General features: G+C 43.2%; 1 protein-coding gene across 1 annotated transcript in view; it reads right to left on the bottom strand.

Moving 5' to 3' along the window:
• The window catches only part of ITPR2 (inositol 1,4,5-trisphosphate receptor type 2), a 540309-nt gene extending 528542 nt beyond the window's left edge, over nucleotides 1-11767 (bottom strand). The window contains exon 1 of the mRNA XM_082634919.1: nucleotides 11274-11767. Within this exon, the coding sequence (XP_082491045.1) occupies nucleotides 11274-11365 (92 nt within the window). The 5' untranslated portion in view covers nucleotides 11366-11767. The remainder of the gene's footprint in view (nucleotides 1-11273) is intronic.
• Nucleotides 11768-14791: the final 3024 nt, after the last annotated feature.

Genomic DNA, 14791 nt, shown 5'->3' with positions numbered 1-14791 from the left:
AAAAGATCTCTGCCTTCAAAGAGCTTACATTCTACCAGTGTAGATAGATGATAAACAATGAACACAAATAAATAGTAAATTATACTGTATGTAATAAGATGGTATGTAAGAAAAGGTAAAGCAGGGTAAGGAGAACAGGAAAGGCTGAGGCAAAATGTTAAATACGTTACTATATGACCCAGCAATTCCCCTGCTTAGGTATATGCCCAAAGGAATTAAGAACATATGTCCACATAGAACCTTGTACACAAATATTCATCACAGCATTTTTCATAATAGTCAAAAAATAGAAACAACACAAATGATAATCAACTGATGAATTGTGATGAAACACAATGTGCTGTATCCTTACAATGGGATATTATTCAGCAATAAAAAGGAATGGAGTACTGATACGTTACAATGTGGATGATCTTTGGAAACATTATGCTTAGTAAAATAAGCCAGACACAAAAGGACCAATATTGTATGATTCCACGTATACGAGGCCCCTAGAATAAGTAAATTCATAGACAGAAACTAGACTAGGGATTACAGCGGATGGTGGGGGAGACGATGGGGAGTTATTGTCAAAAGGATAAAGAGTTTGTTTGGGATGATGAAGAAGTTTTGAAAATGGGTAATGGTAATGGTTGCCCAATATTGTGAGTGCACTTAACGCCACTGAATTTTACACTTAAAAATGAATACGATGGTACAGTTTATGTTATGTACATTACCATAATTTATTTTAAAAGGTGCTAAGAAGTTACTATTAAATTACCTACTAAGCGGTAACACCTCAGCTCATGCCCAGGTCCTCTGTGCTTTCCTTCTGCCCTACCACAATGCCCCAGAACCAGGCAAAACTCGGAGCCCTGCTCACAGGGATCTCCCTGGTAGTCAGATCTGGCCTCACGACTTTCTTTTATGGACATAAGTGAATAATCCAAGAGGGGCCAAATTCTATCACTCTGTATTTTCAATGTTAAGAAGAGAGATACTGGGTTTCCCTGGTGGCGCAGTGGTTGAGAATCCACCTGCCGGTGCAGGGGACACGGGTTCGAGCCCTGGTCTGGGAAGATCCCACATGCCGTGGAGCAGCTAGGCCTGTGAGCCACAGCTACTGAGCCTGCGCGTCTGGAGCCTGTGCTCCGCAACAAGAGAGGCCGCGATAGTGAGAGGCCCCCGCGCCGCGATGAAGAGTGGCCCCCGCTTGCCGCAACTAGAGAAAAGCCCTCGCACAGAAACAAAGACCCAACACAGCCAAAAGTAAATAAATAAATAAATAAATAAAATTTTTTAAAAATAATAAAAAGAAGAGAGATACAGAGTATAGGAAATTGCTGTATCCTAGTCATGTAAATGGCAGGACCCAGAGAGAAGGTTCTGCTACTGAGATGCCCACAGCAGCACTGGGTTTCTGCCTTTCTTAATGCTCAGTTGTTGCACTCATCATTCAGTTTCTTGGAGCTCCTCCGGTATCTTTATACTAATAAATTTCCTTCTTTCCTTAAGCTGGCCAAAGATGGTTTCTGTTCCTTACAAACAATGGAACCTTAGTTCTAATATTCAACTCTTAAGCTTTATCCATATGGGCAAAGGGATATGCAAACGTCCTTTGCTTTCCAAATCTCTGGAGCTTTTGTGACAACACAGTAAGAACTGGGATAGCAAGGGATACCTATAGATTGTTTTTCAAGAGTTCCAAGACAATTCAATATGAGACTTGCAAATAATTTAACTAAATGTGAGCTGGAGAGCACTTTATTCTCTGAAATTTTTACAAGTAATACTTCTATTTGCCGCTAGAAAGTTAATCAAGAATGTTTTAATCCAGTTTCTTTTTGCTGGGTTTTTGTTTGTTTGTTTGAGCTCTTATATTTAGCTCTGCTGGTCCATAAATTCCTTACACAATTTGCAGAATCCTCTTTAAACAGGAGATTTACGGACAGCAGTAGTGTCTGCTCCTAGTGGCTATTTCATAATCAGTCATTACCACAAGGTCTTGGAGAGCTAGATATTATGATATCTATTTCATAATCAGTCATTACCACAAGGTCTTGGAGAGCTAGATATCTAGGAATTAATTAAAAACCTAAAAGTTTTTTCTAAGACTCCACTGAGGAATTTTTTTGGATAACCAACATATAGAAGTCCAGCATTTTGTAATTTTCACAGAGATTTTTATGAGGACATTTTAACAATGACTCAAACACTTTAATAGATAGAACCTCAGTAACATATGCCTGAATTCTAAGAATTTAGATTCGAATATAGATTATGCTTTGTTTACTTCCTAAGTCTTTCCCAGCATTCATGGGACTCTATCTATGGCCTCTATCACTTGTTAAACACCAAAAGGAAATGAGGGCATGGTGTACTCCACACATACCAGAAGGGTATTCTATGCCAAGTGGGGGAGAGGGCCAGAGAGAGAGAGAGAGAGAGAGAGAGAGAGAGTGTGTATGTGTGTTGAATAGTCACAGGCACTATGTGACAAAAAACTTTAGAACTATTTTATTACAGATGGAAAGTTGTCCTTAACGTCAAAGCTTCCAGGGATCTAGAAGACTATTGAAGTTCATGATTAATGAAGAAAAACTACGAAACACTGGGGCTAAGGAAAAATAAGGGGGAAAGGAGTGAAAATAGAATATGCAAAGGAGCTGGAAACATTGTAAAATTCCCCGTAAAAACTGCCAAGTTTCTGGGCTTTACATCCTGCCCTCTTTATCTCGGGTCTCAGTAAACTCAGCACACAGGACAAGAATTGAAGGCAGTCCAAATAAACTCAGAGGGTCTGAATCCAACTTAAAGCTCTCACATCTGATAAATAAGCATAAAATATGTTTTTTGATTATTTCTTCTATCTTTGCATATCTCAATAATATCAAATTGTTTCCTTCCTTTTTTGGAGCTATTAAAATGAAGAATAAAACTTCACCAATTTTTTTAATAAAAAAAAAGTACCAAGAATATATGATCAAATTATGGGTATAGATTTCAGACAAATATCCATCTTAATGATCCTCCAAAGTTCAGCTACATACCACCTCCTCCTTGAAGTCCACCTCAGGTCATACCAGCCAGAGAAAGAATCTTCTTCTGTTTCCCTATGAATACTGTTTTTTTGTTTGTTTGTTTTTTGCGGTACACGGGCCTCCCACTGTTGTGGCCTCTCCCGTCACAGAGCACAGGCTCCGGACACGCAGGCTCAGCGGCAATGGCTCACGGGCCCAGCCGCTCCGCGGCATGTGGGATCCTCCCAGACCGGGGCACGAACCCGCGTCCCCTGCATCAGCAGGCAGACTCCCAACCACTGAGCCACCGAGGAAGCCCTGAATACTGTTTTTAATCATCTTTATTTGAAAAGAATTGCTTTATGTTACGGTTATTCAATACCAATCTTGTCTCCATTACTAAATAATGACTACACTGATTTCACAGATATTTATTAAATGCCTACCATTTACCAGAAATTGTGTGAGGTGCTGAGCATACAAGGATTATAAAGTCAGAGTCAGTTCCTGATCTTGTGGCATTTACAACTGTGAGAGCAAAACTATCAAATGCCTTTAGTTTCCCATAGATCCTAGTCAAGTGTCATACCACAAATTTCTCAAAGTAAGTTTGAGTTTTTGAGATAATAATTTAAAATAGCACAACATCTGGATCTCTTCATACTGTATCCCTAACACATAGTCAGGGCTCGTTAAATATGCGTCAGGTGAACCAATGATTCAGTCTGCAGCATCCTCCAGCATAAACCACATCACCAGGAAAGGTCCATAGACTGGATTCATGATGCGGACACATTTTCAATTTTATGATTAAATTTTTTTCTGAATAAACTGATAATTTATTCTTAATTCAGGGTTGGAGTTCTATAGGTTTGTGTCAGAATAAACTATAAAGTAGCATTATTAACCAATCACTGATTTGCATTTTGAGAGGGCTAATCCATCCATTTCAAAGATATTCAATAAAAACACTTAATTGAATGATTTTAATCAAGCGCACGATTTTAATCAAGCGCACACACACACACACACACACACACACACACACACAGATCCCTCACAAACTAATACCTATAGAAATTGACAGACAATAAAAGTTCCATAATGGGTACTAAGATTATTAAAATGAACAAGTCAGCCATGCTGAAGGGCATACTTCTTACATGTGTGAACAGACTTCTCAAATAAAATGGACTATATATTTACTGCACAAGTTAAATCAACCATTCATAAAGGCTCAGCATTACTGGCTAAACATTTTTGCATAATACATTTTAAAATACCAACAATAAATAACTAGGAACAAAAATTTTTTACAGTAAACATATGACCATCTATTTCAGCAACATGCAGCCTCCTTGTTTGTGGTTTTCTTCCACTGACCATGACCAGGAAAATGTTTTATTTATGGTTTTTAAAGTAAACATTGTTGATGAACAGTAATAAGAAATTGAAGAATCCTTCAAAACATCACTTTCATTTAGTTAACTTTCCTGACTATAATAGCAATAGATGTCAAACTAAAGAAACATATACAGAATCTGTGAAATATAGGAGACATGAAAATAAAAATCATGCACCCATTCACCATGCAGTATCACCACTGTTAATAAACATGCTGCTGTATTCTCTTTCACTATTCTCCATGAACTTATTTTCTATATTATTAAATTAGAATTATGGTTTTCTAAAAGCATCTATTAAAAACGTACCCATCTAAATCTGCATGAGAGTAGAAAGATAACCACTGTGCATTTGAAAGGCACAATTTTACTCATTAAATAAATGAATGAATGACCATTAAAGTTTCACTTCTCTGATTATAATCTGGTGATCTATTACCAAGCCCTGATGTAAAAAAAGAACTAAAGGGCTTCCCTGGTGGCGCAGTGGTTGAGAGTCCTCCTGCCGATGCAGGGGACACGGGTTCGTGCCCCGGTCCGGGAAGATCCCACATGCCGCAGAGCAGCTGGGCCCGTGAGCCATGGCCGCTGAGCCTGTGCGTCTGGAGCCTGTGCTCCGCAACGGGAGAGGCCACAACAGTGAGAGGCCCACGTACCGCAAAAAAAAAAAAAAAAAAAAAGGAGTAAAATTCAATCTATTGTTATGCTAGAAATTTGTCATAGAAGCCCACTGTTACTTCCTTTGTATTTATATATGAAGATACACCTTGTGCCTGGAATTTAAGTTTTAAAGTTTGAATTTAACTTTAAAGTTTTAAAGTAATCTGTCTATATTCTGTTAAGTTATATACACAGTATCTATACAAGAACAGTTCCAAAGGGGAAACATGACTGTGAAAAGTGCTACCTACGCAAAAAAAAAAAAAATTTTAAGCCAAAAAGCTCTGTTAAATCTAGAATGAGGCCAAGCAATTGCTTCTGAATTCTCTATCAAAGCCAAGGATCATGGGTACTTAAGGAAGGATGGTTGTTTACCTGACCGAGCTCTCCACGGGAGCGGGTCTAAAAGCTGCAGTGTTGTTTATGGAATGACTTAAGTTTAAGAAATGGTGGACCTTTCAGCTTAAAATAGACTTTAAGTTCACCACTTCAGCAACTGTCTTTGTACTCCAGCTGATTTAAAGTTCCATAACATGACACTAGTAACGCTTAGACTTTCCAGAACAACTCACTATTCAAGATTATACTGTCTTCTTCCTCCCCACTAAACACACATGCAAATATCCAACAGATTTTAAGACACTTTTATCACAGTAACATATGCCCTAGCCAAAACAAAGCTAAGTTCATATACCTAGTTGTAGCAGAAAATAATGCTGTTACTTGGAGGGGTTCTGTTTAGAAGAGGCTAAAGATAAATTACAAATTATGCAAACATAAAAGTTGGCTATAACCATCCCTTGCTTCATCTATGACTCTCTACTGATCAAACAGTCCTATTAAGGGAAAGATTTTTCAAACCATGATAAGAATAGCAAAATTAAATAAGAAAAATAATAATAAATCGAACCTGCAACCATTTAAATATTAAAACTTTAAGCAGAAAAAAGATAAGGAAGGGAAATTCAAAGGACTATAATTGGTAAAAATAAAACATAAGTCTTATTCATCCATCTAAGGAATTAAGTCAGAATTATCAACTGTGTGACCCACCATCCCCCTACCTGATGTCTATTGTTGAACATGGAAACAAAGGAATTAAAAAGCTCATTGAATTGGCCAAAATCAAGCAGTAATTAAAAATAAGGGCCCTGATCTTTTCCCTCTCTAAAAAACTATCATGATACTTGGCAGTCACTGCACCAATGGGTGGTCACCTGAGTGTTTTCTCAGACCTTAATTAGTGGGTGCTGATTCTTAGTAGATCCCAAAAAGAAACCTCAAGTCAAAGGAAACAATCACTTAAACATACGTATAAAGATGTGCATAAACACACACACACACACACACACACACGTGCACACTTGTCATTCCCTAACCTCTCAACCACATGGAGAACAGACAATGAAACAACTGTATACTTTTTATTGATTCTACTGTCCCACCCGTCCTGGGAATTCTGCCATGCTCACTCCCACTGTGTGGTACCTGACCATTGGTCAAGTTGATATACCCAAAATATGAAGTGTCAGAAGTGTCAATGACCAAGGAAGTAAATCTCAGTATAAAGAAATGGAGGAAGGGGGAAAGGACAATTAACATTGCATTTGATACAAATCAAAACTACAATGAGGTAGCACCTCACACCAGTCCGAATGGCCATCATTAAAAAGTCTACAAATAACAAACGCTGGAGAGGGTGTGGAGCAAAGGGAACCCTCCTACACTGTAGATGGGAATGTAAGTTGGTGCAGCTGCTATGGATAACAGTATGGGGCTTCCTCAGAAAACTAAAAAATAGAACTACCATCTGATCCAGCAATCCTACTCCTGGGTATATAGCCAGACAAAACTCTAGTTCAAAAAGATACAAGCACCCCTATGTTCATAGCAGCATTCTTCACAATAGCCAAGACATAGAAACAACCTATATGTCCATCGATAGATGAATGGATAAAGAAGATGTGGTACATATATACAATGGAATATTACTCAGCCATAAAAAAAGAATGAAATAATGCCATTTGTAGCAACATGGATGCAACTAGAGATTATCATACTAAGTAAAGTAAATGAGAAAGAGAAAGACAAATACCATATGATATCACTTATAAGTGGAATCTAAAATATGACAGAAATGAACAGAAATGGACTCACAGACATAGAGAACAGACTGGTGGTTGCCAAGGGGGAGGGAGTTGGGGAAGGAATGGAGTGGGAGGTTGGGGTGAGCAGATGTAGCTTTTACACATAGAATGGATAAACAACAAGGTCCTACTGTATAGCACAGAGAACTATATTCAATATCCTGTGATAAACCACAATGGAAAAGAATATTTGAAAAAATAATGTATATATATGTATAACTGAATCACTTCACTGTATAGCAGAAATTAATGTAACATTGTAAATCAACTATACTTCAATTTAAAAATAAAAATAAAAAAAGAAAAAGAAAAAACAAAAGCAACATCGCATCTGAAATTGTACAACATATCCCAAAAGTCCTACTTCCTTTTTTTTTTGCCGTACGCGGTCCTCTCACTGTTGTGGCCTCTCCCGTTGCGGAGCACAGGCTCCGGACGCGCAGGCTCAGCGGCCATGGCTCACGGGCCCAGCCGCTCCGTGGCATATGGGATCTTCCCGGACCGGGGCACGAACCCGCGTCCCCTGCATCGGCAGGTGGACTCTCATCCACTGCGCCACCAGGGAAGCCCCCTCCCTTCTCTTTTAAAAGAAAAATAAAAACCATAACGCTAAAATGTACAGTACAAAAAAAATTGTTTATTTAAAATATATTCACCATCTTCATCCAACAGGATTTAAAGTAGTTTTCCTTAAGTCAAGATAAGTGTTTCCTAAATAGATCTTTAGATGAAAAGTTAAGTTAGAAAACATAAACCAGGCCCCTTTTGCACCAATAGAAGCTGGGAGAACAATACTCTACTTCATTTAGCAATAACTCAGGGTTCAGAAACATCAGGTAAATCCTGGTTAAAGGATAACTGGGGAAAAAAGGGAACTGCAAGTCTTTGCAACCGGAGCAGTCTAATTCCTCAGACTGAGATATCAAACTTAAAAGCTAGGTCACATAGCCTACAAAAATCTTCCTACATTTCCAGTTGGAAGGGCCTCTAAAAGGGCCTACTAAACTCTAATAGAGTGAAACTGTGATTTTTTTCAGGTGAAAAATTCATGACCTTATTACAAAAATTCCCAAAAGCCAATAATAACATGTATCCTCCCAAACAAATTTATACACGAGATACTAAAATCAGACAAAATTTATCTGCAGACAAATAAATATGTATGAATTACCTGCAATGCTGTAAACTCCATTCTCACTAACTACCTCCTAAGGTGAAATTGAAAAACCATCATGCAACCAAAAGCGTCAAATAGATAAAGAGCAAAGACAGAAATCAGAAACTTTCAGCCCCATTTTTAGCTCTTCCGTTGAGTTTTTAATATTACAGTGGAACAAACTATGCTGGCTAAATAGATACAATGCCAGTGTCTCCAATGAGGCTCTTTGATTCACTTTAACAATTCACACAACTTTGAAGAAACTTAAGGCCCACAAAAATATAAGCATAATGTGGATATTCCTAGCAACTCTCTAAAAAAAAGGGCTCTTTCCTTTCTGTCTCTTTCATTCACTTTTATAATACCCCAGGGGCAGGGGCATCATATACTCTTTCTCTTACTCTCCACAAAGACATGCTGACACGAAAAGAGAATAAATGATATGAACAAGGTCATAATTAGCAACAGACCTTGGACAACTGACCTCCAACTATAGAAGAACAAGGAAATTCAACTTGAAGTATGTACTCTGTCTTTGATAGAAAAGGTGTATAAATAATGAGCCTACAAAAGTATAATGAAAAACTATAACGCTGCTTTGATTTCATGGTCCTAAAACACACTTGTAAAGTAAAGTATCTACCAGTTGTCATCTAAGTTAACAAAGTAGGTGATGCTACTTTGCCTAGATAACATTTCATGTGGCACGAACATGCCAGCTTTGTAACTACTAAAACTCTCAGGCCAACGTAGTTCCATGAGTTAAAGAAAAAGAATATCTAATCAGAGCACCAAGCTTCACCAGCAGCAGCATTTCCAACGATCCGTCCTCACCTTAGAATCGAGCTGCACAGAGGTCTTGTCATATTAAGTACAACAAGGATCAGTTTGTCAACAGAAAAATAATACTGCACAAACACACTCTAAGGCAACTCAACTTCCAAAACACCAGCAAGAAATGTTGAATACGAATAAATATTTTATACAAACATACGCTACATTAAAGCTTCTTTTTCTCAAGATAATGTGTAACCAAAGAAACACACACTTGGCTGAGAGTCTGGAGACAGGGTTATAGTTCCAGCTTTTGGCATTAATGTCCTTCCTCTGCTTCATAGGTAAGTTACTTCATTTCTCTTCCTCTAGGTTTCTCTATCTCCAAAATGAGCAGGACAGACTCCGCAACTGCTAAAGTATGTAGTGACCGAAACACATACCTTTGCTGAATAAGACACTACAAAAGCATGGCTCTTTATTTCACTAGGTTTTATACTCTATTCCTAATCCTTTTTATTATTTTGTCCACAACTGTAACTGTCGCTCACAGCCACCTAGGTAGTGACAATTACAATAGCTAACCCTTAATACAAGTGCTCATGTGCCACTTACTGTGCTAAGCACCTTATGTGAACTCACTTCTTCCTCAGCACAATCCTACGAGGTAGTAACCATGAGTGAGGAAACTGAGATGCAATTATGTAACTTGACCGGGGTCATTTGACCCCAAGCCCTTCCTGATCAACCACCAGGTTAAACACACCTAGAGAGTCTACAGAGGGGAAGGGTGAGGTGCAGCAGAGTCCATCTGCAAAATGTTGTGGGAAGCCCAAATACTGACCTTGTACTAAGAACTCTCTGGGAAACAAATGGCAGCTTATGACTTACAAACCCAGCACAAAAGCACCTGTCGCGGCTATTTTTTTCTTCCATGCTTCAGTTCCACTTAACATTGATCTTAAAAGGATTAAGTTAAATCTACCTCCCTTCTTTCACCCATTAAGGGAGATGCACAAATAACAGAAACTGGGGAAGTTCTGGTGACGTCCACGTCCCCTGTGGGGTAGACACCACTCCATTAATGGCATGGCTCAAAATCACCGACAAGGGACACTGCATGTTAAGTCATGTGCCCTAAAACCTAACAGCAGAAAAAAGTGACCAGTTCGAAGTGGAAACACCAGTTTCTCAGCCTGAAATCTCTAAGACTGGGGAGTCGAGCTACTGAGACCTGACGGTAACAACAACAAAAAAATGTACGCATCAAAATACAGTGCAGTCAGTGTGCGTTTAAACTGCGAGCTGGTATTCACAATCAGGACAGACAGAAAATACTAGTAATCAAGGAAGTCCTCTTTAACCATCTAGCACACGGTTATGTTTATGTATCTATTTCCCCCATTCGTAAATCAACTCCAATCTCAAGAGCCCTGCACTTGGCTGAGTCCCAGGAGAGGTTGAGCATTTCAGTGGGCCAAAGCCCGGGGAGGGGAGAAAGCAGGTGTGAGTTCTAGAACCCAGGAGGCCGTCGGAGCCCCCAGGCTGCCCCCGAGGTGCGGCGAGTCCCCGTTTGGCAAGGCCAAAAGGAAATTACTTCAGCGAAGTGGGACGGTGAGCTCCTCCCGCAGGGCAAAGCCACACTCCCGCTCGCCACATCGCCTGAGTTTCATGTCCAAGGCCACGGACTTTTATTGACTGGTCTTACAAACCCGGCCCTGAAGGACAAGGGCTTGAGAGCGGTAGCGAGCAAAGATGGGGAAGAAGAGGCATTTTGTTTCACCTCTAAGGGAAAAAAAAATTTTTTTTAATCAAAACAACCCACGGAGAAGCCAACGAAGACTTCTTCACCGGGCCTGTCTCCGGGCTTTTGAATCACTTCCTCCTTTTCAGATGCGTCCCTGAGTTTGAGATTACGAAGTTGCAGAGAAAGTCTTGCCTCTATGGGCAGCTTCCTGCGAGCGAGCGAGCCGAGCGCACGGCGCTGTCCGCGAGCGCAGAGCCTGCCCTGCCTCCCGGCCACCCCAGGCGGGAGCGGGCGCCGGGGCACGCGGCGGCGCCACGAGGGACTGGGATGGGTTCCTAGGGGCCCGAGCGCCAGCGCTCCCCAGCCCGCAGCCCGGCTTACCCCAGCGTGTTGATGAAGCCGTTGACCGAGCCCTCCGCGTACAGGGACACGATGTCCCCTATGTAGAGGAAGCTGGACATTTTATCGGACATGCTGCTTCATGCTCCGAAGAAGACGTCCCTCCTCTTCTCTGCGCCCTCGCCGCCCTCTTCGGGGAGCCGCCGCGGTAGAGGCGGAACGGAGCGCCCGCCTGTAGCGCCCAGAGCGGCGGCGGCGGGCACGGCCCGAGGGATCGAGTGTCGGGCTCAGCCCTGCCCCGCGCCGGGAGAGCCGCCAAGAGCGGCGCTGCAGCTCCGGACACCCCGCGACGTGCGCCGCCCAGACGCCCGGAGAGCCGCAGCCGCCGCCGCCTCCCCGGCAAGTTTCCTGTTCCTTTTAGAAGTTTCTCACCAACACCTTTTTGCTCCTCCTCCTCCCTCCTCCGCTCCCTCCTCCGCCTAAGCTCCCCGCTCCGCGCCCCGCCGCAGCGGTCCCCGCAGCCCGGCCAGAGCTGGGGCTTGCAGAGCCCCTCAGTTCCCTCGGGGGAATTTTTGGACCAGGTGGTGGTGCCCATTGGGCGAAGGGGAGGGGACGAGAGGGTGGAGGCCAATCAGGCGGCGGCGGCCCGGGGCGGAGCCGGGCCGGGGCGGGGCGACCAGGATAGGGGGTGGGGCCCGGCCACCCGGGAAGCAGTGGCGCGCGCTGACCGAGCGCGGGGGGGCGCTGGAGGGACGGCGGGATCCCCGAACCGGGAAGCGGTCGCCGGAGAGCCGCCCTGGAGAGGCTAGACTTGGGGCGCGACAGTTCCCGCCTGGGAAAGAGAAGGATGGCGGGGCCGAGACCCAGTCCCTTGTCTTAAAGGGGGCGGGGAGGACTGAGAATTGGCGAAGGGGCGCGCGCGCAGGACCGGAGCGGAGTGAGCCGGCGATACGCCTGGAGACGAAAAGGAGGAGCCGGAGCGGCGCGGGTGCGTGGGGTGGATAATTTGCTGACACAGGGAGAGGAAGGAAGGTGTTGAAGCAAAGGAAAAAGTAGAACATTTTTTAAAATACACAATAAAGGGCCTCCCTGGTGGCGCAGTGGTTGAGAGTCCGCCTGCCGATGCAGGGGATACGGGTTCGTGCCCCGGTCTGGGAGGATCCCATATGCCGCGGAGCGGCTGGGCCCGTGAGCCATGGCCGCTGAGCCTGCACGTCCGGAGCCTGTGCTCCGCAGCGGGAGAGGCCACAGCAGTGAGAGGCCCGCGTACGGAAAAAAAAAAAATAAATAAATAAAATAAAATACACAATAAAGAAAGAAAATAAGAAGGAGAAGGAGGGGGAAGGGAGGGAAGGGGGGAGGGTCTGTCTCTATTTGGACTATGTAGTTTAGGTTTTGTCTCTAGCATAGGGCGTTAGAGAAGCTTGACCCGTCAGCAGATGTCCAGGTGGACATGAGGTAAAAGTCACTTGGCCGGGCCCGCAATTTTTTTAGCCAACCATAGGCGGTGAACCTTCTCTTAAGCCTCCTGCTCTCTTAATCCCGCGCCCCCTGCTCTTAACCCGGAGCCCAGGTTTAACTTTCCACTTCCGGAAGCCCGCTGTCACGGTCTCATTGACCGTCTTGGTTTGTTTACTTTTAAAGCTTCTGACTCTTAAAGCTCCAACGGTCATAAATGAAACTGACAGCGGGATACGTTTCCACACCTTCTCCGTTGCTTTTTTAACCCTCATCATTTTACAAGGCTTTTGTCCTACCCTTCCGGAAGACCTGGAGAAGGCAGACTTGGACGGCAGTTATGACACTAGCCACCCAAAGAATTGTGACCTACGTAATCCCCCTAGAGCAAGGTTTGCTGAAAGGTGGAGGAACCCAGGGCGTGCACAGAGGTGTGTGCCAAATTGTGCAACTGACCAAAATGTAAATTTACAGTTCGAGGCTGTCTTACAGTTTGAAGATGGTTTGGGTTGAGACTTATAATCACATAATGGAATAGGAAAGACTAAGCTTAATGTTCAGACATCTGTGTTTAGAAAGCCTGCAGGATAGAGGAGAGTAAAGTGTTAGACCGAGAATCCAGGAGATGCCAGCACAAAGCCTGAATGTACTGAGATAAACTGGACCCAGTCATTGTCCTACCATGCAGCTGACAGACCTCTCTTTACCTCTGGGTTCTCCTTTGGAAATGGTTACTTAGCAACTTAGAAATGCCTGTTATGTGTTAGAAGCCCTCTTCTGACTACATGATACATGATATTACTGTTGGGAGCCTCCAAGACATTGGACGAGCTATTTAAAAGCTTGAGATGGAGCGAGATGAAGACCCTGAAAATGGAGGTTTCTGTTTATCCAAGAGATCTATGGATTACATTCTATGGTTTCCCATGTTGCACAGTCCTGTAACATACATCCAAATGGATGCTCCACAATTATTGGCCCAAGTTCCTGTAGGTACAAACTATCAGTGAACAAGACATTACAAAACAAGTGGGTGATTGTTTATGCTAATGAACAGGTACAAACTTCAAGCCACATACCCAAGACCAATGGGTTTCTTCCTCCTCACCCCGTCCTCACCAGCCACCACCCATTGAGGTGTCCTATATAGTCTGAGGCCTGGATCTGGTCACACTGCTGCGTTAACATGGCAAAGATAGTCAGCCGACCACCAAAGGTTTAGGCTTTCCTTCCATGGCAGCCAAGCCTCCTTAAAAGGGTCTTCCCAGCCTTAGCTATTCTGGCAACTCTGCCTTTATTTGCTCAGCTCAGAAACCTTGGAATCGTTTTTGACTCCTCTCTCAGTCCATCAGCAAATCCTGTCAGCTCTACCTTCAAAGTATAAACAACATCCTACCACCCTGGTCCGTGCCTCCATCATCTCTCTCCTGGGTCGTAACAGACTCCTCACTGATCTCCCCACTTCCACCTTTGCACCTTTATGATCTATTCTCAACCAAGAAGCCAGACATTTGCTCTTAAAATAGAAGTTAGATCAAGTCTCTGCTCAAAACACTGCAACGACCTCCCATCTCAGAGTGAACTCTGAAGTCACTTCCATGGCCTATATGGCCCTATTTAATGTGCCCCCTGAGCCGACGTATTGTAGTACATCTGTGCAGGTACGCATGTGTGAGTGGCACTTACACATTAGTGGGCAGTGAGCAGTACACACCTGCACCACTGTTCTCAGAGCCCCCCACTGCCCCTCTGACTTCATCTGCTGCCACTGACCTGACCTTCTTCATTCCAACCACCTTGGCCTCCTTGCTCGCCCTCATATATGCCAAGCCTGCTCCCTGTTGAGGGCACTTAACTTACTGTTCCCTCTGCCTGGCGTGTTCTTCCCACGTGTATCTGCAAGGCTCAGTCCCTCCCTTGCTTCAGATCTCTGCTCTGATGTCACCCTGTCATGAGGCCTTCCCTGACAACGCTGTATAAAATACTGTCAGCCCCATTTACTATCTCCCTACTCTATTTTTCTTTTTTTTTTTAATAAATTTATTTATTTATTTATGTTTGGCTGCGTTGGGACCTCATTGCTGCATGCGGCTTTCTCTAGT

Source organism: Mesoplodon mirus (assembly GCF_964341445.2).
Source record: "Mesoplodon mirus genome assembly, chromosome: 11".
NCBI lineage: Eukaryota > Metazoa > Chordata > Mammalia > Artiodactyla > Ziphiidae > Mesoplodon > Mesoplodon mirus.
The sequence above is the reverse complement of the archived record's forward strand: the minus strand, read 5'-3'. Positions and strand labels throughout refer to the sequence as shown.